Here is a 24,781-nt window from a genome sequence, read left to right as displayed (position 1 = left end):
AAACAAACAAAAAATGTAAGCATCTACAAAGTTTAAGGTAAAAGCAGTTTTGTAAACAGTAACTGCAGATGACGATGTTATTGTAAAATCACAGTTTATTAATGTCCTTCAAACTGATCAGGAGGTTCTGGGTTTGGAGCTGACTGAAAATTTCTCCTAAGCTTTCAGTCTAATCCGATGATCCTACCTTATTGTTTGTGTGTTCCAGAAAGTTTGGAATATTCTAGATTTTAAGTAAAATATGCAAGTATAAAATTAAGCAGAACTCTCAGTGGTGCTGTTTTAAGGCTTCTTTTTAATAGTAACAAATCAATCATTTATTATGAGAAACCAAAGTACTCCAAGATTTCTTAACTAATCTGTTCTTTAAAATGAGAGTTATTTCAAACATTAAAAAAGTCTACATCACCCTTGTTAACATTTAATTAAAATTATTAAATATAGATGCTCCTCTACTTTGGATGGGGTTATGTCCCAATAAGCATATCATAAGTTGGAAATATTATTAGTTGAAAATGAATTGACTATACTTAACCTACTGATCATCATAGCTTAGCCTAGCCTACCTTAGATGTGCTTAGAACACTATGGTAGTCTAAAGTTGGGAACAATTATCTAACACAAAGCCTATTTTATAATAAAATGTTGACTATACTATGTAATTTTTTATTTCAATTCAGCATCAGCATTTTCTCAATGTCAAAAATAGATTTATAATAAATGTTGACTATATTATGTAAACCATATTATGCATATGGTTTTTGCACCATTGTGGATCGAAAATATATAAGTCAAACCATTATAAGTTGGGGGCACTCTGTGTACAACATGGGAGTCTGTGTTAGTTACAATAACTTAATCCCATTATACCTGTAATATAATCAGTTTTAAAAATAAGTTCAAAAAACTCACTGGGAAGACTCGCAGTACCTGTTGTTAATATTTTTTCCAGATATTAATCTATGTTAAAAAAGGGCACACATCCTCACAAGGTTGGTGAGATGATTATAAAATCCAGAATCTTAACATTTGATGAATCCTCAGAGATCAGAAGGAGAAACAGAACTGCAGCGGTGTGTGTGTGTGTGTGTGTGTGTGTGTGTGTGTGTCTTAAAAAATGTACATTTAACTCATTAATTTACAAATGAGAAAAATTGCCATAAAAATTTATTTTTGACTTTGAGAAAATGCTGATGCTGAATTGAAATAAATAATTTCAAAAATATAAATCTTGGTTTTAAATTCTAATGTCAATAGAGTGAAGTTTTGTCTACTTAGGTTCATTTCTGTAAAATGCAGTCTTTCTAAATGTTTTTCAGGAAAGATTTTGCAAGAACAATCTTGACTGTGGGTGGTAAGAAATGTTTAGAATTTTAAATATAAGAATATAAAATATTGAACATTGTTTTTGTTTTTTTTTAAGCATCTTGAAACTATGGGGAATAAATTATGGCCAAATTGAAAATAAGAATTAGGATTTTGTTTTTCATTTACTATGAGAAATTTCAGCATGCTAAAAACCATAAAGAATAATTAAAGAATGCTCATTTACTCACCAACCAACTTTATTAAATATTATCATTTTTGCCACATTTGTTTCAAATATTTAAAAACTAAATCTGTGTCCATGTGGATGTTCCCAATCCCCTCTTCATTGGTGGAGGTAATCCTTGACTTGGATTTGTTTTTCATTCCTAAGTATATTGTTTTACTTTTTCACTATGTATTCAAAAGCAACATACATTATTATTTTGCGATTTTAAAAGCATTTTCTAAATCTTATCCTGATGTACATATACAGCTGCAACTTTCTTTTTATCCTTAGAATTATTTGAGATTTAAACATGTTGAAATATGTAGTTTTTATTAATCTGCTGTGAAATTCCACAATCAGTCTTGAAATTTAATCTTTGTAGTAGAAGTATTTTTAAAGGCTATTTGATGAATGGCTTCTGATGAATGTTTAATATATGTAATATAAAATGCAAAGATATTTATTTAAAATTGTTATATGCTGACCAGTTATTTAGATTTTCTCCTACTATTTCTTAAATATTGAATTTATATGATTGTAATTACTCCAGGATACATCTTGCTGCTTATAAGACAATGCTAGGCTTCTAAGATGGAATTTCTTAGAGCAAGTGCTAATCTTTGGAACTCATTTATTCTTTTGCTTTGAGCCCAGAATTACCCATGTCTGCCATGTTTTTAATCTCTAGATTATGGTCAGCAGGTTGCTCTTTCTGAAGCATTGTGTAGACTGACAACTAAAAAATCAAGGGATGACCTTGTCCATCAGTGGTTTGAGGATGACATCATTGCTGAAGCTTTCAAAAAAATTAAGGATCAAGAATTTGAAACGGTGCGATTCCTGGCCCTCAAAATTCTGTTTAATCTATATATTTTTTGTTGTTGTTAATTCTCACCTGAAGATATTTTATCCATTAATTTTTAGAGAGAGTGGAAGAGAGGGAGGGTGAGGGGAGAGAGAGAGGGAGAGAGAGAGAGAGAGAGAAATGTGAGAGAGACAAATTGATTAGTTGCCTCCCTCCCTCATGTGCCCTGACTGGGATGCGGAGAGCTAATGGCAACCCAGGTATGTGCCCTTGACCTGGAATCGAAACAGAGACCTTTCGTTTCTTGGGCTGGCACTCCAACCACTGACCACACTGCCCAGTGCAGAAAAGGTAAAATTCTTTATAGCTGTATTCATGTTGAACAAAAGCTTTTTGGTAAATGGCTATGCAATTAGGATTTTGTTAAATCCAAACCTTTAAATAAATAATTAAATATATTATACTTGACTTTGAGCCTATTGCCAGATCTGCAATAGTCAGGATTCAGTTTGATCTATATAGAAACACCACGAGCCCTGGGAGTCCCATCTCCCTGATTTATATGTACTAGTATTTTGATATTTGCATTTTGTCAAGTTGATTTAGGAGAAACCTGAGTGGCTTTATCTGTAAAATAAAAATGAAACTGACCTCAATATTTAGTGAATTAAATGAGAGAAAATGCAAGTGCTAAGCATGTTGTGGACACTCAGATATTAGTTTCTTTTCTCCCGTGTCATTCCCTCATCTGCATGGAAATTAGATGAAAATAGGACAAAAGTAATTATCTTGGTTTTCAAGTCATACCCCCCCACTCCAGAACCATCAACTTCTTAATTGAACTGTTTTTATATGAAGACTTATATTACTGTTGTCTATTTCGTGCTGAATATAGACAGAGGGTAAGGACTGAAGGCAACAGCCAGTCATTGCTTTGACGAAAGGGACAAAAATGCCTGGATCAGAGTCTCTTTGGCTTTTGAATTTTGGAGGCAACACATTTACCTTCCTAATAGCTGTTGGATAGGAGAACTCTAAAAATATTCTTTATTCTTAGAACATATACTGGGAGAGAAAACTCAGAAATTGCAGGAAAGAGTATTCTGGATAAGGAAAATTGGCAGGTGATAATATACCCAGGTAAACCCAAAGTCAGGAAGTTTTATGGGTTTGTGGTTGGCTTATGCTGGGCAGATGTTAGGGAAATGGATGCCCAGTGGGTTAGTCAAATATTGTAATCCAGCTCATCAGTAAGATGTATTTCTATTGTTACTCTTTTCACCAGGAGAGGAGAGTATGTAACCTCGCATATAACTTTTGGAGACCTACACATTCCTCAGCTGAAAATCTCCTGGCTGGGAGACTCCTTCTAGAACATATGTCTGGAGCCTCCTCTTTGTGACACAAAGTATTATTTTAGTTAGCACATAATAATGAATCCTTGTGAAGCCTTGTCATATTACTAGATCCTGGAAATTTAGAGGCAAACACTGGCCCTTACATGCTGGTGAGGGTAGTACTATTTAAGACATCTTGGTGTTCTATTAAAAAACTTGCATTATTTACTTTGAAGGACAGTAGGCTGTTTCTCAATTACCTAAACAACAGACTTGGTGACCAAAGAAGGTAAGATGTTTCTCTGAGCATTATTTTATTGGCTAGTTGTATTTGAAAATGTCTAATTTCAAAAAAATCTAGGATTTATTTTATTTTATTATTTTATTTTAGGAAAGAATATAGAACACATAATTTATTGAGTACTACTGAGTTATTGAGTAGAAACCTCAGAAGATTAGACTCATTCTCCCTATTGATTCATTTGTGTTTTGAAAAATGAACTCTATCAGTCTTTTTGCATATTTATGATTTGGAGTATTTTTAACATTACGTCCTCTGGGAAGATTTTATGAAGAGTGGTCCCCTACAGACTTGAGGCCACTAGGGATAGGTGTATTATGGACAGTAAAGTAGTTGATGGGAAGATATTTGCTAAATTCACTTCTTTCATTGGGGATTTTGCCAACTGACTGAGCAGAGATATAGTATTGGTAAACCTGGCTTGTAGGCTAACAGATGGAGACTTGAAATCTAGCCACAATGGATCTCCACTGGCAGGTTTAAGGTCCTCTTCAATACTTTGTACCAAGAGACTTGATGTCATCCCCTAGTTATAAATGCTTGTTTGTAGAACATCTATATGTGGTGCATGGGTTCCATCCATAATACTTTTTTAATTGTGAAGTGTTTTACAGGGTCTATACATTTCCATGTATTGCCGCTTTTGCTGATTGGCATGAGGTATGTTTGTATTTCTTGCGGGCTGTGAGGGTGGTGTGTAATGAAACCCACGGTTAGGTTTACTTAGTCACGCTGCTCTTCTCAGAAGGGCTCTTTAAAAAGGAAGCTTACTTCTTGTAGAGAGGTTTCAACTCTGAAGCTTATTGCCCCTTTCCCCTGTCTTCTCTCATATTCTAACTACGGTGCATTACCGGTAAGTTTAAGTGCCCTGCTGTTATTATTAGATCAAGACATTTTAGGGTGTATATGTGTTCATGAGCTCAATTACAGGAGCCTAGCCTTATTTTACTCTGTTAGTAGTTAACATTATTCATTTTATCCATTAGTCTGGATAAAAGAGAAAAGAGCAACTATTTTGCTTCTTTCCACACAGTTGATGCTTCCTACTCTATCCCCAGCAAATTGGGGACACTTTCCTTTTCTCCTAAATAATTCTACTTTGTACTTTATAGTCCAAAATTGAGCAGCTTCTTTTTACCTCCTTTCTTTGATTTCCAAGGTCCTTCATATAAAGGTGTCCCACCCTGCAACATCTCAATTTTGGCATAAAATCTTTAAAGATATCTGAACCTTGACTCTATTGGGGGTTTCCTGGACCAAGTCTTCAGAATGTCCTAATTAACCATTTCTTTGTTTTGGGTTCAGAACCCCCTTCTTGGCCTCTGTGAACTGCATCTGTAACACATGACTACACAACAAATTTCTCTCTGGAACTGGTTTTGGTAGCCTGACTTCTGTATCTAAATTCTATTTTTCCTTCTAATTGTCTGGGGAGTCTAATCTCTGGTTCTTCTTTCTTGGACTTCAGACTTTCCATCAGCTACAATCAGGGCTCTTACACTGGCTTCCAGTAACATACATTGTGGGTTAAAACCTTTATTTAACTCTATAGCTATCAGAAAGTAGGTATATGTGATGAAAAGGTGTCCAAGATATACTGTTTATTGGAAAACCAGGTGGTAGAATAGTAAGTCTAGTGTGTGCTTCATTGTTGTGGAATAAAAACTATATTTCCTGATATATGTCTACAACACGTCTGGGAGAAAACAAAGGCATTATTAATGGTGCCAATGTGAAGGTACCTCTGGGAAGCCGGGGGCGGCAGAGAAGGAGATATTTGCTGTTTCTATATAAACACCATACTGTTTGACTCTTTTTTTTTTCTTTTGTGTTGTTTCCTTTTGGTCTTCATAGCTTTTCTTTTTTTTAATCTTTATTGTTGATATTATTACAGATCTCCATCTTTTTCCCCACATAGCTTTCCTCCACCCGGTTCCCACCCCAAACCAGGCTATCGCCACCCTATTGTCTATGTCCATATTTAATGCATACATGCATATAAGATCTTTGTCTAATCTCTTCCCGCACCCCCCCACGCCTTCTCCCCTCTGAGAATCGTCAGTCTGTTCCATTTCCATGCCCCTGATTCTATTCCATTCACCACTTTATTCTATTCACCAGATTTTTTATTCATTTGATTTTTAGACTCAGTTGTTGATGGATATGTATTTGTTGTCACTTTGTTCATATTTTTTATCTTTTTCTTCTTCTTCCTATTCTTAAAGAATACCCTTCAGCATCTTACCTAATAATAGACAAACATTATTGACCATACCTTCACTATGCCCATAGCCAATCAGAGTGAGTATGCAAATTAACCCAAAAAAGATGGTGGTTAATTTGCATACATAGGCACCCAGCGCCTGTGTCCCAGGAACATCCTGGCACCCAGGTCACTGTGAGGTAAGGCTGCGTGGGCCCAGAGCAGCCTGGGAAGGGCCTGAGCCAGGGGGCTCCTGGGCAGGGCCAAGACTGCAATCAGAACGTGGGGGCAGGAGCAGAGCCTGCGATGGATCACAGGGAGCTGGGGGTCCGCTCCTGCCATCGATTGCAGGGAGCTGGGGGTCCGCTCCTGCCCAAAGGCGAAAGCCTCTGGCGGAGGCTTTCATCCTTGAGCAGGAGCGGAGCCTGCAATCAATCGCAGGGAGCTGGGGGGTCCACTCCTGCGATCGATCACAGGGGGCTGGGGGTCCGCTCCTGCCCAGGCTGAAAGCCTTGGGCGCAGGCTTTCGGCCTTGGGCAGGAGCGGAGCCTGCAATCAATCGCAGGGAGCTGGGGGTCCACTCCTGCCCAAGGACGAAAGCCTGGGCAGGCCTGGGCAGGGGTGGAGCCGGTGATCAGAGGGAGCTGGAGGGCCCTGCCCAGCCCTAAAGCTTTGGCCAGAGGCTTTAGGCCTGGGCAGGGCCCAGCCCGCGATTGGTGTGAACTATAGAGGAAACATCTTTTCTGACTGCACATTGGCTAAGCTTCCTGTATGCCACTGGGAATATTCTTAGTAACTTGGGTAATAAGAATCCAAAAGGGTGATCTAGGGTTTTTCCACCACACTTCTGGAGAAAAAAACGAAGGTCTGCTGCTGGAGGGCTAAGAAATGTCATATCCTGCCCTAGCCGGTTTGACTCAGTGGATAATGCCTTGGCCTGCCGACCGCAGGGTCTGGTTTCGATTCTGATCAAGGGCATGTACCTAGGTTGCAGGCTCCTCCCTGGCCGGGGCCCAGATCAGGGCTCATGCAGGAGGCAACCAATCAAAGTGTTCCTCTCACTTGGATGTTTCTCTCTGTCTTTCCCTTTCTCTTCCACATTCTCTAAAAGTCAATGGAAACATATCCTCAGGTGAGGATAAAAAAAAAAAAAAAGAAAGAAAGAAATGCATATCCTATGAAAGACACATCTTGAAAATGCCTAAAGAAAGTTGTCATTTTTTCTTGGTGAAGGGACTGGAGTCCATGTTGATGAAAACACCTTGGTGGCTGCGGTGACTGGCAGTGGCTGCAGCAGCGGGGTGATGGGGCTGCTGCCTTCCCCTGATCAGCCCAGTTGCCTCCCACAAAGAGAGGCCAGACTGCGGCTTAGGCCCGCTCCCCGGGGGGAGCGGGCCTAAGCCGTGAGTAGGACACCCCCTGAGGGCTCCCAGTATGTGAGAGAGGGCAGGTTGGGCTGAGGGACCCCCACCCCCAGTGCACGAATTTCGTGCACCGGGCCCCTAGTTTCATATAATACTGGTTTGGTGGTGATGAACTCCTTCAGCTTTTTCTTGTCTGTGAAGCTCTTTATCTGACCTTCAATTCTAAATGATAGCTTTGCTGGGTAGAGTAATCTTGGTTGTAGGTTCTTGCTATTCATCATTTCGAATATTTCTTGCCACTCCCTTCTGGCCTGCATAGTTTCTGTTGATAAATCAGCTGATAATTATATGGGCACTCCCTTGTAGGTAACTAACTGTTTTTCTCTTGCTGCTTTTAAGATTCTCTCTTTGTCTTTTGCCCTTGGCATTTTAATTATGATGTGTCTTGGTGTGGTCTTCTTTGGATTCCTTTTGTTTGGGGTTCTCTGTGCTTCTTGGACTTGTAAGTCTATTTCTTTCACCAGGTAGGGGAAGTTTTCTGTTATTATTTCTTCAAATAGGTTCTCAGTATCTTGCTCTCTCTCTTCTTCTGGCACCCCCATAATTTGGATGTTGGTATGCTTGAAGTTGTCCCAGAGGCTCCTTACACTATCTTCATATCTTTTGATGCTTTTTTCTTTTTGCTCTTCGGGTTGGGTGTTTTTTGCTCCCCTGTATTTCAAGTCATTGATTTGATTCTCAGGATCCTCTAAGCTACCATTGAATCCCTATTTATTATTATTTATTTCAGTCAGTGTATGCTTAATTTCTGACTGGTCCTTTTCCTTTTTTTTTTTTTTTTTTTGGCATTCTTATTAAGATCCTTGAAAGTCTCACTAAGTTCCTCGGAGATTTCTAGAAGATTCTTGAGTAACCGTATAAGCATGGTTTTGAACTCTATATCCAGTAGTTTGCTTTCCTCTATTTCTTTCATTTGTGACATGTTTCTTTGCCTCCGCATTTTGGCTGCTTCCCTGTGTTTGTTTCTATGTATTGGGTAGCTGCTAAGTCTCCTTGAGTTTATAGAGTGGCCTTGTGTGGTAGGTGTCCTATAGGGCCCAGTGGCTCAGCCTCCCCAATCACCTGGGGTGGACACTCTTGGTGCACCCCTTTGTGGGCTGTGTGCACAGTCTTGTTGTAGTTGAGCCTTGATTGCTGTTGGTGACACTGGGAGGAACTGACCTCCAGGCCTATTGGCTGTGGGGACCAGCTGCAACTACAGTGGGAGAGTTGCTGTGCAGGAGACACCCTTATGGAGCAGGACTTGCTTCAGTGGTGCTTTGGTGCTCACTGAGTCTGCCCCTTGAGTGTGTCTCTTATGGATGTGAAGAGTTGTAATCTGGTATGATCTCACACTGACCACTTGTACACTGGCTCTTGAGTCTCCAGGGAGGTGCAAAGCCAGCCACTGCCTGGGGCCATCCAACAGGAGCTGTAGAGAGATCTGCAGATTCCTCCTCTTTGTATCAGGTTTGGAAGTGCCCAGATGAGGCCCAGCTGTGAAGCAAGGCAGGCTGGTGCTGGTGCTGGGTCTTGGGCCTTTTATTGATTGTTTTGGAGCTCCCTGACTCAGCTGCAGCTTGTTTGACAGAGTTTTAGCCTCAGAAAGGACAGACCATTCATATGCAAAAGCTGCTTAGAGCAGCTTGGGTGGGGTTGTAAATTGGGTGGGTGGGGTCTCGGAATCACCAGGTCGGAGCAAACAGAAGTGGCTGCCAGTCAGCCCTGCACAAGGGAGGTCCCAGCACGGGAACAATGACCACAGCGAGCACCTCTGTCTGGAAGAAAGCTGCCCCCCAAGTTCCTGCAGACAGTCCAGTTTCTCCCCGTGTGTGCACTGGAGCTCAGGGAGTGGGAGCTTGTAAATTCAGTTCATGGTGCCGGCCTTTAAGAGGAGCAGCTGGGTCTCTAGCAGCCTGTGTGTCACTCAGCCCCAATCCGCACTGGTTTTTACAGTTCGTAGGTCTTATTGCCCGTAGGGACTTCTTTCCCCAGCTCTGGGACCCTGGCTGGGGGTCTGGTGTGGGGCTGGGACCCCTCGCTCCTCCATGCAGCCTCTGCAGAGGCGCTCTCCCTCCTGATTAAAAAAGCGGCGCACGTGGGTGCCAGGCCAGCCCGTTCTGCGCCTCCACACCTCCTACAAGTCTCCGTGTGCTTTCTTATTGTAGTACTTCCACTCAGCCAGCTTTCCTGTGGTTCTGGATGATAGTTGTAATTTTGTTCTGTATTTTAGTTGTAATTTTGACGTGGTTGTGGGAGGCAGCAAGTACAGGCGGTTACCTATGCCACCATCTTGGTTCTCCTGTTTGACTCTTTTTACTATAAGCATATATTTATTTTATAATAACTAAAATGAAGATAATTTGAAATCGTTAGGTCTTAGCTCTATTCTAATAGATGATAAGTTAGAGGGCAAATAACCACTTATATTTGATCACAGTACTTCCTTTGATAGAAGTTTCCATCCATATGCAGTGTGAATTGTTACTGTTTAGACATAGAACGGTTGTCTCTGTTATTTCACCAGGAAAAAACGTTTGTGTGGACAGAATCCTCTGCTCTGACACATTTGAACATATATTAAATAGTTAAGGATAGTGTTTTTTTCCAGAAATAGTTTAGTTGTATAAAATTGTGACCTTCCTTTTGTTTGCAGAAATGAGTAAGGCAATAAAGAGATATGTGGCGAGCAGGCACGGCCATGGCATACTCAGCCCCAGGGCTCCTTATGTGCCGCGCCAGCTCAGCCAGGTTCAGTGAGCCTGAGAGGGGGCGGTGAAGGATTCAGAAAAGACAGACAAGAGAATGAAAGCTGGGTCTCGGTGGGACACTGTCCTCTCTGATGGAGAGCCTGTGACAGTGCCACAGACTACAAGCTGTGTCTTTATTTTATAGCCAGATTCCACGAGGCAAAGGAAGGGCGTGGTCAAGATGTTTACAACATTCTCGTGGGTTTCGGTCCTACTCAATTACATGCACCTGAACTCTATCAAGCCCACATCACTCAGGCACATGGGGCCACATGGTCGGACCGTAGGTTCAAACTTACAACTATAGCTGTTGGCTATAATTGTGCTGGGAGGGCTCTGCCCTCCAAGCTGGGACTTGCACGTGGCAATGAGAGGACTGTGCCCTCTCATTAGTCCGAGGCTTGAACCTGTCCAAACACTAGCCGCTCTCCACAGAGATACCCTGTAATATTAGGGTGGTGTTTAAGGAAAGCACTTCTGTTTTTATTTATTTATTTTTATTATTATTTTTTAATTTCTTTATTGATCAAGGTGTCACATACCCGTCCCCATCCCCCCATTCCCATCCCACACCCCTCCCCACGGACGCCCCAACCCCCCGCCGAACTCAACCGCTGGACAGGCTCACGCACTTCTGTTTTTAATGGAAATTTTTTCATTTGACCTTTTGACATGGTACTTATGTGTATAATTTATGCTGAAATTATATCTTACAGATGAGAAAACCAGCAGATGAAAAATTAGAGAAATTTTGGATTGATTTCAACCTAGGAAGTCAGAGTGTAACTTTTTATATAGATAATACCGAGGTAATCACGTTTTATTTCTGTTTAAACTTAAGCGCTTAGAGATTGTTCATGTGCAAGTATGTATTATATGCTCATGAATTTTACTTATTTTTTCCCCCAAGAGTGCTCTGTGGGACTCAGTAAGACTTTTGAAGGAAGCAGTGATTAATTTCAGCATAATAGGTAAGATGATAAGCTATCAGAGTAGTATTTCTACTTATAGTTGCAGTATATGCTTAGTTAATTACAGAGCAGATTTAGTGCCTTGGGGTGGAAGTGTGGTGGAAGGAGCACTGACCAGGAATCCAACTGTGATCTCCTGGTTTATAGGTCAACCACTGAGCCACACTGGCTGGGCCTGTATAATTTTATGAACCAATGTCAGCTAACTTCATTGTTCCTTTAAACAATAATTTTTGAAAAGATGAAATCATGATACTCATACAAATATTATATGAATGTTTTATTTAGTTCATGAATTAATGAGTAAATCAATGAGATGTAATAGCCAGTTCAAAGGAGAATTTAAAACCATACATACATAAGCAATGCTGAAATGAACTTACAAATAGATTTAAGACTAGACAATTTATTCCACAGATAAAATTAATTTGAATTTATAGAGACAAGAATCATTATCATTATCATTATCAGTTTTCCACAACTCACAGATTTGTAGAATAGCTCAAAGACAATGAAAAGCTCAGCTAACCCAAATGGGATTTTAGAGAGGCACCCAGAAATCCTTTGGCCCATTTCAAAATGTTTCACAGTTTTCTGTATTAGTTCTTTTCAGTGCTTGTGAGAATTCCTTCTAATGTGCAGGGATTTTTACTTCCTCCTGTTGGATACTATTAGGAAAAAAGGGAAATTTTAGGACAGGGATAGACGAGGCAGTAAAGCAAATGGCAGAGAGGAGAAGAGACTCTCTCAGTGAAGCTCTGAGAGAAATAAGGGAAAGATGAAGAACCTAGAGTTTGGAATTACAGGTATATTAGTTGACATCTGAGGAGCCTGGAGTTGGAATAACAGAGAGAGTATAGAAAACTGCACACTCATAACACTTCTGACACCAAATATATAGTTTTTTTTCCCTCACATTAAGCAATTCTGATGCTAACTACCTGAGTTAGTACAGACCTTACACATTGAGGGCTCAGTCCCATAAGACTGCCCCTACTAATCATAAGTCCCAGTATTACCAGAGAGCCACCTGAGCCAAAGGTGGCTCTCTCCTCCTCAGTTTTTATCACACTCACAAGAAAGAATTCAGATGAGTGACGGAAAGCAGTGTTAAAATAAAGCAAGGGGATTTATTAAGAATACACCTGGCAGCCCTAGCTGGTTTGGCTCAGTGGATAGAGCTTCAGCCTGCAGACCAAAGGGTCCGGTGTTCAATTCCGGTCAAGGGCATGTACCTTGGTTGCAAGCTCCTCCGTGGCCTGGGCCCTGGTCTGGGTGTGTGCAGGAGGCAACCAATCGATGTGTTGCTTTCACATCGATGTTTCTCTCTGTTTTTCCCTCTCTCTTCTACTCTCTCTAAAAATCAATGGAAAAATATCCTTGGGTGAGGATTAGCAGCAACAACAAAAAGAATACACATGGCATAAAGCATAAGCAGGCAACTCAGCTAGTCTGAGTGCCCCACTTGGTGAGGATTCAAGGGTTTTATACTTTCCCCCCCATAGGTTTCAAGGTTCTCCTGTCAGATAGACTAGATTTCAAGGTTCCCCTTTTACATTGTTGCAGCTTTCCCCAGAATTTATGAGAACATCTGGCCATGTTGTCTTCTCAAGTCCCAAGAGGGCTGACTTCTTTGTTCAGTGGGTGAGATGAACTCCCCCTTTTCACCCCTTCCCCTCCTCCTGCCCTAGCAGCTATTTATCCTGCCTAACATTCCCCCCACAAGTAATACCATCCAAATGCTTTTGGATTTTTGTTAATTGTCTCCAAGACTTCATCTGTCCTTGGGTTTAGCTAGCACAAATGGCATTAATTGGGTCTGTGTTCTCTGTTTTCCCAGGCTAGAGTGATTTAAGCTATGTATTCTCTGGTTAAGGAAGAGAGGTATAAAGCATTTGCTCTCAAGTGTCCTTAGTTGGGGAAGATAAGATCTTGCAGTTCAGAAGCTGGCTGCAGGCTGCCCAAAGTGTTTGGTCTTGTTTAATTTTGTTGTCTCAGTTTCCCCGTTCCACTTGCCCAGGAATTTCCCTAGCTTCTTACTATGCTGGCACACCAGATGGCCACCTGTCAACTTCTGACCAATTTGCTACAAATCGTGGGTTCTCACAACCTCAGGTTTGATAATTTGCTATATTGGCTCACAGAACTCAGGGAAACACTTATTTAAATTACCAGTTTGTTATAAATAATACAATCAAGGATACAGCTGAAGAGCCAGGTAAAGAGGTACGCAGGGTGAGATCCAGAAGTGTCCTGAGCATAGGAGCTCCTGTCCCTGAGAAATTGGGTTGCTCTACCCTCCTGATCCAAGGATGTGTTAATCAACCTGAAAGCTCTATGAACCCCTACTTTAGGGACTTTTATGGAGGTTTTATCACGTAGGCACGATAGATTATTAACTCAATCTCTGGCCCCTTTCCCCTCCCTGGAGATTGAGGAGTGGGTCTGAAAGTTCCAACCCTCAAATGGTGACTTAGTCTTTCTGGGACTAGCAACCATCTGATGCTCTCTAGGAGCCACCAGTCACCTCATTAGCATACAAAAAGACACTCTTTACTCTAGGGATTCTAAGGGTCTTAGCTCTTGTGTTAGGAATAGGGGTCAAAGACCAAATATTAGAAGAAAAGATGCTTCTAGAACTCCTAGCACTCAGGGAATTACAAAGATTTTTAGGAGCCCTATGTCAGAAATCTGGGCAGAGGCCAAATATATAGTTCTTATTGTGTCACAGATGAGAGGAGCTAGAATTGCACAATCACAGAATTGGAAATGTTAGGATACATTAGTTGGGAGTATCACTTACCTGTAGTAGACAGAAGGGGTTTATAAATAACTTACTAGAAATATGAATTAATTATAATCATAAATTAAGAATAAATTAATTTATGTTGTCATTACCTGTTACTATTAATTTCAGATATATAAAATATTATTGATATTTACTCTTAAGTCATTATTTTGGAAGGACTTCCATGGATTTTTTGACTGTGGTACCCCTAACATTATTTTTCTTAGTTTAAGTTCCTGAACTCCAAACCTTGCTACTGTAATGGTTTTCAGGAACTAACTTGCCAAGTTCATATTCTATACTTCACTAATATATCACATTTCTGTGAGACTCCATAATTTACGAAGTGCCTCACAGTATCTGAAGGAGGTAGGTATTATTTTCTATTTTAATTTTTTAAAAATATGTTTTATTGATTTCAAAGAAGAAGGGAGAGAGAGAAAGTGTGTTTCATATAAACATCAATGATGAGAGAGAATCATTGATGGGCTGCCTCCTGCACGAGCCCCTCAGCCGCCTCCCCCCCCCCCCCGCCCTCCCCCCCCCCCCCCCCCCCGGGATTGAGCCCACAACCTGGGCATGTGCTCTTGACCAGAATCGAACTCGGGACCCTTCAGTCCACAGGCTGACACTCTATCCACTGAGCCGAACCAGCTAGGGCTATTTTCTATTTTTATAGCCAAGGAAACTAAAGATTGCTTAGCAAACTCTCCAAGCAACACCTTAGTTTTGTATGCAACTTCTTGCTAAGCAGTAGGCAATGTTTTAGTAGTACATTGAGTGCTTGGTGCAGCCCTGAGATAATTTCTTCTGACTCTTGCATACCCTTGTATGTTTGCATTGAGCTCTACAGCCCAAATAGCTGTTTATATTTGTAGATATAGCTTGAATTACTTTTGTTGCAGTGTTTCATAGTCTTATCCTGTAGGGACTAGATGTCCAGTAAGATTGGTGTTTGGGGGGATTGCTGAGGTTGTGCCAACATTGTCCTATAGAAACATAGTATGAGCCACATATTTAATCCAATATTAAATTTTTACATAGCCACATTAAGTTCTTTTAATAATATACACTTAACCCAAAATATTAACATTTAAATGTAATTAATATGAAAAATTGATGAGACATTTTACTTTCTTTTTTTTTTTGTACTAAGTCTTCACAAACCGATGTGTATTTTATGTTTATGGTGTACTTCGATTTGTGCTAGCCATATTACAAGTACTCAGTAGCCATAAATCTAGACCTAGGTGTGTCTCATTCTTTTTCCCTCTTTCTGTCCTCATCAATTTGTGACTGTTAGCTTTGCCTACTCTTTCATAGACTTTCCTCTTTTCTCTCCTGCTGCTTCTAACTCAGTATGTACTTACTGTGGCTTATTCTTGGACTTCCCTTGAATTATTAGCTAGTAATTTTCAACCCTTTTATTATTTCATGGAAATGAACTAAACTAATTACTAAAATTCTGCAGCATACCCAAAAATACATTATATTTTTGTTGGTTGATTCAATAAAAAATAGGTATAATTTTGACTGATTAACTAAAAATCTCATAGTAATTACCTACAATTTTTGTTCCAAAGTGATTTTTTTTAAAAATCAGGTGCCTATACTTGTATATAAGGATTTCTGGTACCAAGAATTAACCAATTACATGCAACCTTATTATTTAAGGTGACCAATAAGATGCAACTCTTTTATATGACCTATATAAAAGACAGGGCATTCACACTGGACAGCTATTGTGTTGGCTGTTGTCATTTTTTAATTTGATGATCTAAGGGAAAAGAAATCAGTATCTCTGCCTAAATAGTCAGGTGTTGCATGTTTTAAAAATTCTTGCAGCACACCCTTTGAAAATCGCTGGTCTAAGCTATTTTCTGTTCTAAACCGATTACTATTTGTCAGTAAAGGGCTGGTGTCCTGGAAGGGGGCCCTCAAGGAGACTGTGGTCTAAAAAACAGGCCTGTATCTCATCTATGTTTCCATTTCTCCTTTTTAAGTGGAGGCTATTGAAAGGAAGGTAGATTATTCCACTTTGCATATTGCAAAAAGTGACATTGAATTTGAATTTTAGAAATAAGTGGGGTCTGGGAGAGAGATAGAATGAGAATGAATGTTGTGCTTAATATATTGGGAAGTTAAATACCTGTTGCATATAATAGCTTTGTATTCACAAAATGCTCTTTGAAAATTTGTTTCAATAAATAAGGATATCTCCATTTCTATGCTGCTAAGATTACATTCTATTTCTGTCAGATTAACCACTTTATCATTTGTGTGTCTATAAACACACATGTGAATCTAATAAAAATAACTTCAAAGTAACTTTTTAAAAGTTATTTAAACTTGGTTGCTTTATTTGCACTTCTAAAATCCACAAAGCTTCACAGTATCAGTGTTTGATCATCAAGGCTTTATAGACAATGAACATTTTATCACATCAATTGGGCATACTCAAAAACAATGGATAATTTACAAACAATTTTTAATGAACATTTTGCAAAATACACACTGGTACACATCTGAATCAATCTATTCTAAAATTAGACTTTAAATAAAAAACACACAACAAAAATAAAACAAACCACAGACAGATTTAACACCGACAAGCCTACCAGAATAATGCTGGTGGCCAGCCTAAACAGCTTTAATGTTGAGTGTGATTTGGGGGGAGCAGGAAGAAAATATTACCTGTTCAACCTATATTTAAATGCATCTGTGAATAAAAGTTCTATAGTTTAATGAATTTCAAAAAAGTGAACAACTCTTTTGCCTCCAGGTTAGTTTCTCAGGTTTGTTTGTTTGTTTGTTTTTAATTGTGAAATTTTGAGTAAAGAAAATGGATCCTGGAATTGGAATCCTTAAGGAGAAGAAAAACATGGGGGAGGGGGAGAAACAAAATCAGTACTTTTAATCTTTCTAAGGTGGTTGTACCAAACAAAATCATTGTTCATATTAAGAAAGAATACCAGAGATGATATATGGGACTGAGTTTTGGCTTTAACTTTTAAAAATATGATTTCTTTTCAACTCATTGCAGAAAAATCTGGACTGTTGACAAATATCTCAGTGTACTTATTTAAAATTATAAAATACAAACTTTCAATGTGTTGATATACATTGGTATATTTTATTTTTTGCTAGAAACTGAAAAGAAAAAGATGTTCATCATTTACTTGAAGCCTATTAATATTGGAAACAAGGAAGTGAGGAAAGTAGAAATTCATTTTGATTTGCAATTCAACATATCACAAGCTTCCATTAAAGCTTTAGGAGAAGACAAACAGGTGGCAGGTTTAATTCTCTTTAATTATTTGACTGTGTTTTAGTATGTTTTCATGTCTCTTAAATTTCCATGTTGGGTTTTTTAAAATTGAAATATAATCGACATAATATTATACAATCATGTGTCACATAACAATTTTTCAGTCAGTGACAGACTACATAGATGAGGGTGGTCCCATAAGATTATAATGGAGTTGAAATACTCCTATCACCTGGTGACAGCATAGCACTCATAACATCATCATAGTGCAATGCATTTGTAATGAAGCGGGTATAAACAAACCCACAGACAGTTGCATAAAAGTGTAGCACATAATCCTTAATAATGATAAACAACAATATCATTGATTTATAAATTTACTATATTTTTTGTCATTTCTTTAGAGTATGCTTTCTCTTTATTAATAAAAATGTTTGCCGCCCTAACTGGTTTGGCTCAGTGGATAGAGCATCGGCCTGCGGACTCAAGAGTCCCAGGTTCGATTTTGGTCAAGGGCATGTACCTTGGTTGCGGGCACATACCCAGTAGGGGGTGTGCATGAATCAGATGAGCAATGTCTCTTTCTCATCGATGTTTCTGGCTCTCTATCCCTCTCCCTTCCTCTCTGTAAAAAAATCAATAAAATATATTTTTTTTTAAAAAGAAAAAAGTTTGCTGTAAAACAGTATGCTGTGTTACATTGGCAACAGCCTCATACATCTGAGGCTTACTGTGTCTTTTGATTGAATCATTTTATGTTGTGTTTGTTTTAATCTCATGTTGTTTAATACAGTAACATGCTGTACAGGATTGTAGCCCAAGAGCAATAGGCTATATAATATAGCATAGGTGTGTATTAGGCTATACCATCTAGATTTGTGTAAGTGTACTCGATGATGTTCACTAACAAAGACATCACCTAATGATGTATTTCTCAGAACATATCCCATCATTAGTGGTGCATGACTGTATTAGTTTCACGTGTACAACATAATGATTCAACATTTGAATATATAGCAAAATGACCACAACAAGTCTATTAACAGCCATTGCCAAAAAGATTGTTTTTCTTGTGATGAGAACTTTTAATTTACTTTCTTAGTAATTTTCAAATATATAGTTTTTGTCTATTTCTCCTTTAGGTTTGTTAATATTTGCTTTATATAGGTAGGTGTTCCTATGTTAGGTGCATAAATATTTATAGATATTATATTGTGTTGTAGGATTGACCCCCTTATCATTATATAACGACCTTCTTTGTCTCTTATGATAGTCTTTGTTTTAAAATCTATTTTGTCTGATATAAGTATAGCTACCCCAGCTTTTGTTTGGTTTCCATTTGCATGGGGTATTTTTTCCATTCCTTCACTGTCAGTCTATGTGTGCCCATATAGATGGATCTCTCTCTCTCTTTCTTAATTTATTCAGCCACTCTGTCTTTCTATTGTAGAATTGAATTCATTTATATTTAAAGTTATCGATAGGTACATACTGATTGCCATTTTGTAAATTGCTTTCTGGCTGTTTTGTACATCCTCTGTTCCTTTCTTTTCCTGCTCTATTCCTGTGTGATTTCATGGTTTTCTGTCGTGTTATGCTTAGTTTCCTTTTCCTTTATCCTCTTTGTGTCTACTATAGGTTTTTGCTTTGTTACCATGAGGCTTATATAAAACAACTTATAACAGCCTATTTTTAAGTTGATAACAATTTAAGTTTGATTATATTCTAATGCTCTGCATTTTTACTCTTTTCCCCACATTTTATTTTTTGATGTTAAAATTTACATCTTTTTATTTTGTGTTCCCTTAAAGTATTATAGTTATTATTATTTTTACTACTTTTGTCTTTTAGCTTTCATATTAGCTTTATAAATAGTTATATTAGAGTATTCTGAATTTTACTATATATTTACTTCTATCAATAATTTATAGTTTTATATATTTTTTACAATTGATTTTAGAGAGAAGAAGGCAGAGAGAGAGAGAGAGAGAGAGAGAAACTTCGATCAGTTGCCTCCCCCACACACCCTACTGGGGATCAAACTTGCAACGAGGGTATGTGCCCTGGCCGGGAATTGAACCTACCACTTTTTTTAAAAAATATATATTTTATTGACTTCAGAGAGAAAGGGAGAGGGAGAGAGAGAGAGTTAGAAACATCAGTGATGAGAGAATCATTGATCGGCTGTGTCCTGCATGCCCCACACTGGGAATTGAGTCTGCAACCCGAACATATGCCCTGACCCAGGGATTGAACCGTGATCTCCTGGTTCATAGGTTGATGCTTAACCACTGAGCCATGCCAGCCAGGCTATATATTTTCCTGTTATTAATTAGCACCCTTTCTTTTAAGCTTAGAGAGTCCTTTTGACTCTACAAGAGTCCTTTCTTGTAAAGATGGTTTAATAATGATGAACTCCTTTAGCTTGTCTGGAACACTTTATCTCCAATTCTGAATGACAGCATCATCAGTAGGGTATTCTTGGTTGGAAATTTTTGTCTTTCAGCACTTTTAATATCTTGTGCCACACACCCTTGGCTTGCATTTTAATTGAGAAAACTGATAGTCTTGGAGAGGTTCCCTTGTATGTAACAAATTATTTTTCTCTTGCTGCTTTTAGGATTCTCTTTTTGTCTTTAATTTTTGACACTTTACTTATAATGTGTCATGGTGTGTGTCTCTTTGGGTTTCTTTTTCTCTTTTTTTAACCTCTTTGGTTTTCTGAATCTGAATGTCTATTTCCTACTCCAGGTTAAAGAAGTTTTCAGCCATGATTTCTTCAGATAAAGTTTCTATCCCTTTCTCTCTTTCTTCTCCTTCTGGAACCCCTTATGAATGTCTGCTTGATATTGCTCCATAATTTCCTTACACTATCCTCACGGTTTTCATTCTTTTTCTTTTTGCTGCTCTGGTTGGGTGAGTTCTACTGCCCTGCCCTGTCTTCAAGTTCACTGATCCTTCCTTCTGTTTCATCTAGTCTGCTGTTGGACCTCTATAGTGTATTTTTCAGTTTAGTTACTGTATTAAGGTTTGTGACTTCTATTTGGTACTTCCTCATATTTTTTTATGTCTTTTTTTTTTTTTAAGGTCTCACTATGTTCCTCCATTATTCTCCCACATTTGGTGAGCATTTTTATGACCATTATTTTGAACTGCTTATCAGGTAAATCACATACCTTCTTTTCATTAAGGTCTTCTTCTAAGTTGTATTTTGTTTTTATTTGGAACATATTCCTTTGTTTCTTCATTTTCCTTAACTCTCTGTGTTGGTTTCTATGCATTAGATCAAACAGCCACCTCTCCCAATCTGAAGGAATAGCCTCATGAGGAGATGAGCCTTGTTGTTCAACCTTGCCCTAGCTAGCTTTTAGTTGTCTCTCAATCCTGTGGTTGTCCAAGCAGCCTTTTTTATTTTCAATGGCTCCTAGTATTTGAAGTTGTGTCAAGAGTTGTCCATATCCCAAAGGGAAGATTTCAATCAACACCTAGATTCAGGCTGATTGGAAAACAGACCATCAACCAGCAGCTTTTTAAGTATGCAAATATATCCTTCCTGATGAAGCCCTGGTGGTGGGGGCCAAGGCAGAGGTGGTTTGGGATGATCAGGCAGGCAGGCAGAGGGGTTAGGAGCAATAGGCAGGCAGGCAGAGTGGTTAGGGGTGATCAGGCAGGCAGGCAGCCAGGCAAGCAGTTAAGGGTGATCAGACAGGCATGCAGAGTGGTTAGGGGCAATCAGGCAGGCAAGCGAGTGGTTAGGAATGATGAGGCAGGCATGCAGAGTGATTAGGGGCAGGCAGGCAGGCAGGTGAGTGGTTAGGAGCCAGCAGTCTTGGATTGCAAGAGGGATGTCTGACTGCCGGTTTGGGCCTGATTGGGCCCAAACCGGCAGTTGGACATCCCCCGAGGGGTCCCGGATTGCAAGAGAGTGTAGGCTGGGCTGAGGGATACCCCCATGCATGAATTTCATGCATCAGGCCTCTAGTATTGTATATATATGGGACTGTGGGTGTAAGCCCCTCTATCTACTAGAGCCAGGTGATCCTGTAGGACTATGAGTGTAAGCCCCTTTATCCACTAGAGCCAGGTGATCTAGAGGGGTCCCCTGGGTAGCAGCCACAAAAATTGGGGTGCTAAGTGATGGTACAATCTCCTTTCTGGCAGATACTGGTGAGCTGTAGTGAAGCAGAGAAAGAGAGCAAAGGTGGCATCTATGGGCCTCTGTTTTAGAGAGTACCTCAGTAGCCTCTATACATGTGCCTATCCAGAAAATATGCCTCTCTTGTCAGAGCTTCAGGAAAGCAAATAGCCTTTTTTCAAAGAAAGACTGGGAGTATACTTTAGTCTGCTGAATGTGCTGTGCTCTAGGGATGGTCTCCCCAGTTATAGTCCTGTGGGTTACAGGAATGCAAGCCCTACTGGCCATCAGAACCAGGCAATCCAGTAGCATACCCTGAGTGGCAACCTCCAAACCTGAGGCACCAGATGTGCATACAAGCTGCCCTCTGGGAGATCCTGGTGCTCTGGAGCAGGTGGATGCAGAGTATGAAGGTAGCATCTGCCATCCAAGTTCTTTGGAGAGGTTTACAGCTGGCCCTAAGGTGTGCGTTTAATTAGAAACCTGCCTCTCAGGCAGCAGCTATGAAGATAAGCAATAGGCCTCTTTCAGAGAAGGACTGGACATCTCAGTCTTTTGTGTCTCTGGTGTATCCTGGGTTGGTAGCTGGTTAAGAACTCTCTCTTCAATGGCTGCAGTCCGGAGGGACCCATGAGATTAAGCCCTGCTGGCCACAAGAGCCAGGCAATTTAGAGGTGTTCCCTGCTTGGCAGCTGCAAAAATCAGGGCACTAGATGAAAGTACAAGGTCCTTTCCAGGAGACATTGGCAAGCTAGAGAAAGGGACTCTAGAGTGTAAAGAGGGTGCTTTCTGGCTTCTTTCCCTGGAGAATATTTCAATAGGCCCCTAGATGCATGTTAAATTAGATGCCTGCCTCTCAGTCTGATGTTTCTATATAAGTAAATAAGTTTCTTTCACAGAAAGTTTGTGGGGTTTTTTTTTAAGGGTTGCCTCCATGCTGGGCCCTGGGGAAGGTGAGCCTGCATGTGCAAGCACTTTAAGAACTATGTCTCAGTTTGTTACAGCCTAAAGGTCTCTTGGACTTTAGTCCTGTTGGCTTTCAAAGCTAGATACTTGGGTGGGGGGGGGAGGGGCTTGTCTCTCAGATGCAGGTCTTAAAAGTTGGGGTGTCAGAATTTCTTCTTTTTCAAGGAGAAATTGGGATTTTGAGTTCCTTCCTGATTGTGGGTTGCCAAGTGGTAGGGTGTATGGTGAGATTGTGTCTCAACATCTCCTGCCTGCTTCAATGTGGGTTTTTCTTGTTCACCTAATCCAGTGGTCGGCAAACTCATTAGTCAACACAGCCAAATATCAACAGTACAACGATTGAAATTTCTTTTGAGAGCCAAATTTTTTAAACTTAAACTTCTTCTAACGCCACTTCCTTCAAAATAGACTCGCCCAGGCCATGGTATTTTGTGGAAGAGCCACACTCAAGGGGCCAAAGAGCTGCATGTGGCTCGCGAGCCTCAGTTTGCCGACCACAGACCTAATCTGTAGGAATCATTCAGCTAGATATTGTTCCCCAGAGGAAATTGTACGATGTGTGGCTGAAGATCAGTGTGTCTGTGGGAGGGGGTGAGTTTAGGGTCTTCCTACATTGCCATCTTGAACCAGAACTCCTTGTTGGGTTTTGATGTGAATATTTGATTAAGCAGAAGGATTGATCTTTTGCAAATCATAATAGTTGTGAGTTCTAATCCCATCTCTTCCTTTTCATTTATCATTGTCTTAACTACATAGGACACAAAGCCTCTTTGTGTCTCAACAAGCTTTAATTTTATTTATTTTGAACAGTTGAAAATTTCTCTAGGATAATTACACCTCCTTAACCATAATCTTCCAGAAATTCTGAGGATACTTGCTGTGGACTTCTTGGCACTTTCTTATCACTGAGCTCCTTGAGTATAAGGGGAATCACTAGGAATGGGGTCTCTTTGGAAGTTTTTCAACGGTTCTATCTACTGGTCTTATGTTGTGGAAATGATATGAGCCTTGTGTAGACTGCTATGGTCTCTGTCTTGCTGAGTATAATATTTCCTATTTATCCACAAGAACAAGGAACCTTTCTCCACCATAGACAGTAGGCAGGGCAAAGAAATTTGTGACAAGAAGACAAAACACTATGGTATGGTCAATAGGGGTGGAATTAAAATGTCAGAGACCTGAGGGAGTATGTATCAGGCTGGTTTCCTTTTGGCTTCTGAGTTGTATATAGAATCATTCTATAGATGCTAAAGTGCTCTGCAAATATAGTTTCCAAAGACTTACCTATGAGAAGGGGAAGACCATTTCATGGGTGAAGATGAGAAATAAAAGTAGAATCAATTAATTAATAAAAAAAAAACAAAACACCTCCTCCATCATACTTCATATGAGTTGGCCGAACACTGTAGTTTTGCCTTCATTCATGAAAAACATCAGAATTATATGTATGTACACATTTCACAAAATGAATAAAATGTTTTGGGAGAAAATTGGGCTTTGCACACTACTAAGCCACAGTTCCTTGATCACGAGACCCTGTGAGGAAGGGGTGGGAATGATGAGAGCCTGCAGCTGGGGACTCAGCAGACTCATCCTGAGAGCTTCAGTCCCTGAGGAAAGCTCAAGGGGTCAGACTTGGGACCGAGGAAGCAAAGGCTATTACAACTTCAGAGTAGGAGTGACGGAGAGCGGGAAAGTGGTCAACCAGAGCTGGTTCTGAAAGGAGGAGGCAGAGAAGCTGGAAACAGTGAAATGTTCCTTCAAAATGAAGACCAACTTCTAATTTTTCATATGCTATTTCTGAGCTTTACATTTTCCTTAAATTAAAAAAAAAGATTCCTAGTTTTAAAAGTCATGTGGCTTTTGGCTTGCATTTCAGATATTGTTTGACCAGATAACAATCTCCTCACAACTTCTTGATAAGTTTGAAAAGGAAGAACCTGAGAGTCCTATCAACCACAAAAGAGAGACAGGTATATTGGGAAATAACACATTTTTGTACTCTGAATACCCATAAAAATAATGATAAAATCTTACTTGGAAGAGGTCACTGAAAACCTATGATCATATAAGAGTAATAAATGTATTATTGTGCCTTTGGAGAAAGAAAACTGCTAAGAGCCTTGAATCATTTTGCCCACCTGATACAGTCTCTCTTCTGGGTCAATTGGAAATAAAGGAGGAAACATGATGTGGGTGGCAGGCAGCAGGAGACAGGGTGTGCAGGAGCATCTACCTACAAAGCTGACCCCGCACACATCACGTACCCCTTATGAGTTATAGCCCAAGGCTGCTTTCTATAGCCCCTATAGAGTTACCA

At 39.7% G+C, this 24,781-nt stretch overlaps 1 protein-coding gene across 1 annotated transcript in view; it reads left to right on the top strand.

Moving 5' to 3' along the window:
- Positions 1 to 24,781, top strand: part of SYCP2L (synaptonemal complex protein 2 like) — a 68,697-nt gene that overhangs the window by 14,963 nt on the left and 28,953 nt on the right. Inside the window, exons 9-16 of the mRNA XM_028152457.2 lie at positions 1,320 to 1,354; positions 2,223 to 2,365; positions 3,913 to 3,965; positions 4,592 to 4,637; positions 11,050 to 11,142; positions 11,244 to 11,304; positions 17,240 to 17,382; positions 24,341 to 24,434. Of these exons, the coding sequence (XP_028008258.2) occupies positions 1,320 to 1,354; positions 2,223 to 2,365; positions 3,913 to 3,965; positions 4,592 to 4,637; positions 11,050 to 11,142; positions 11,244 to 11,304; positions 17,240 to 17,382; positions 24,341 to 24,434 (668 nt within the window). The remainder of the gene's footprint in view (positions 1 to 1,319; positions 1,355 to 2,222; positions 2,366 to 3,912; positions 3,966 to 4,591; positions 4,638 to 11,049; positions 11,143 to 11,243; positions 11,305 to 17,239; positions 17,383 to 24,340; positions 24,435 to 24,781) is intronic.

The sequence above is a fragment of the Eptesicus fuscus genome, chromosome 9 (assembly GCF_027574615.1).
Source record: "Eptesicus fuscus isolate TK198812 chromosome 9, DD_ASM_mEF_20220401, whole genome shotgun sequence".
NCBI classification, from domain to species: Eukaryota; Metazoa; Chordata; class Mammalia; order Chiroptera; family Vespertilionidae; genus Eptesicus; species Eptesicus fuscus.
The sequence above is the reverse complement of the archived record's forward strand: the minus strand, read 5'-3'. Positions and strand labels throughout refer to the sequence as shown.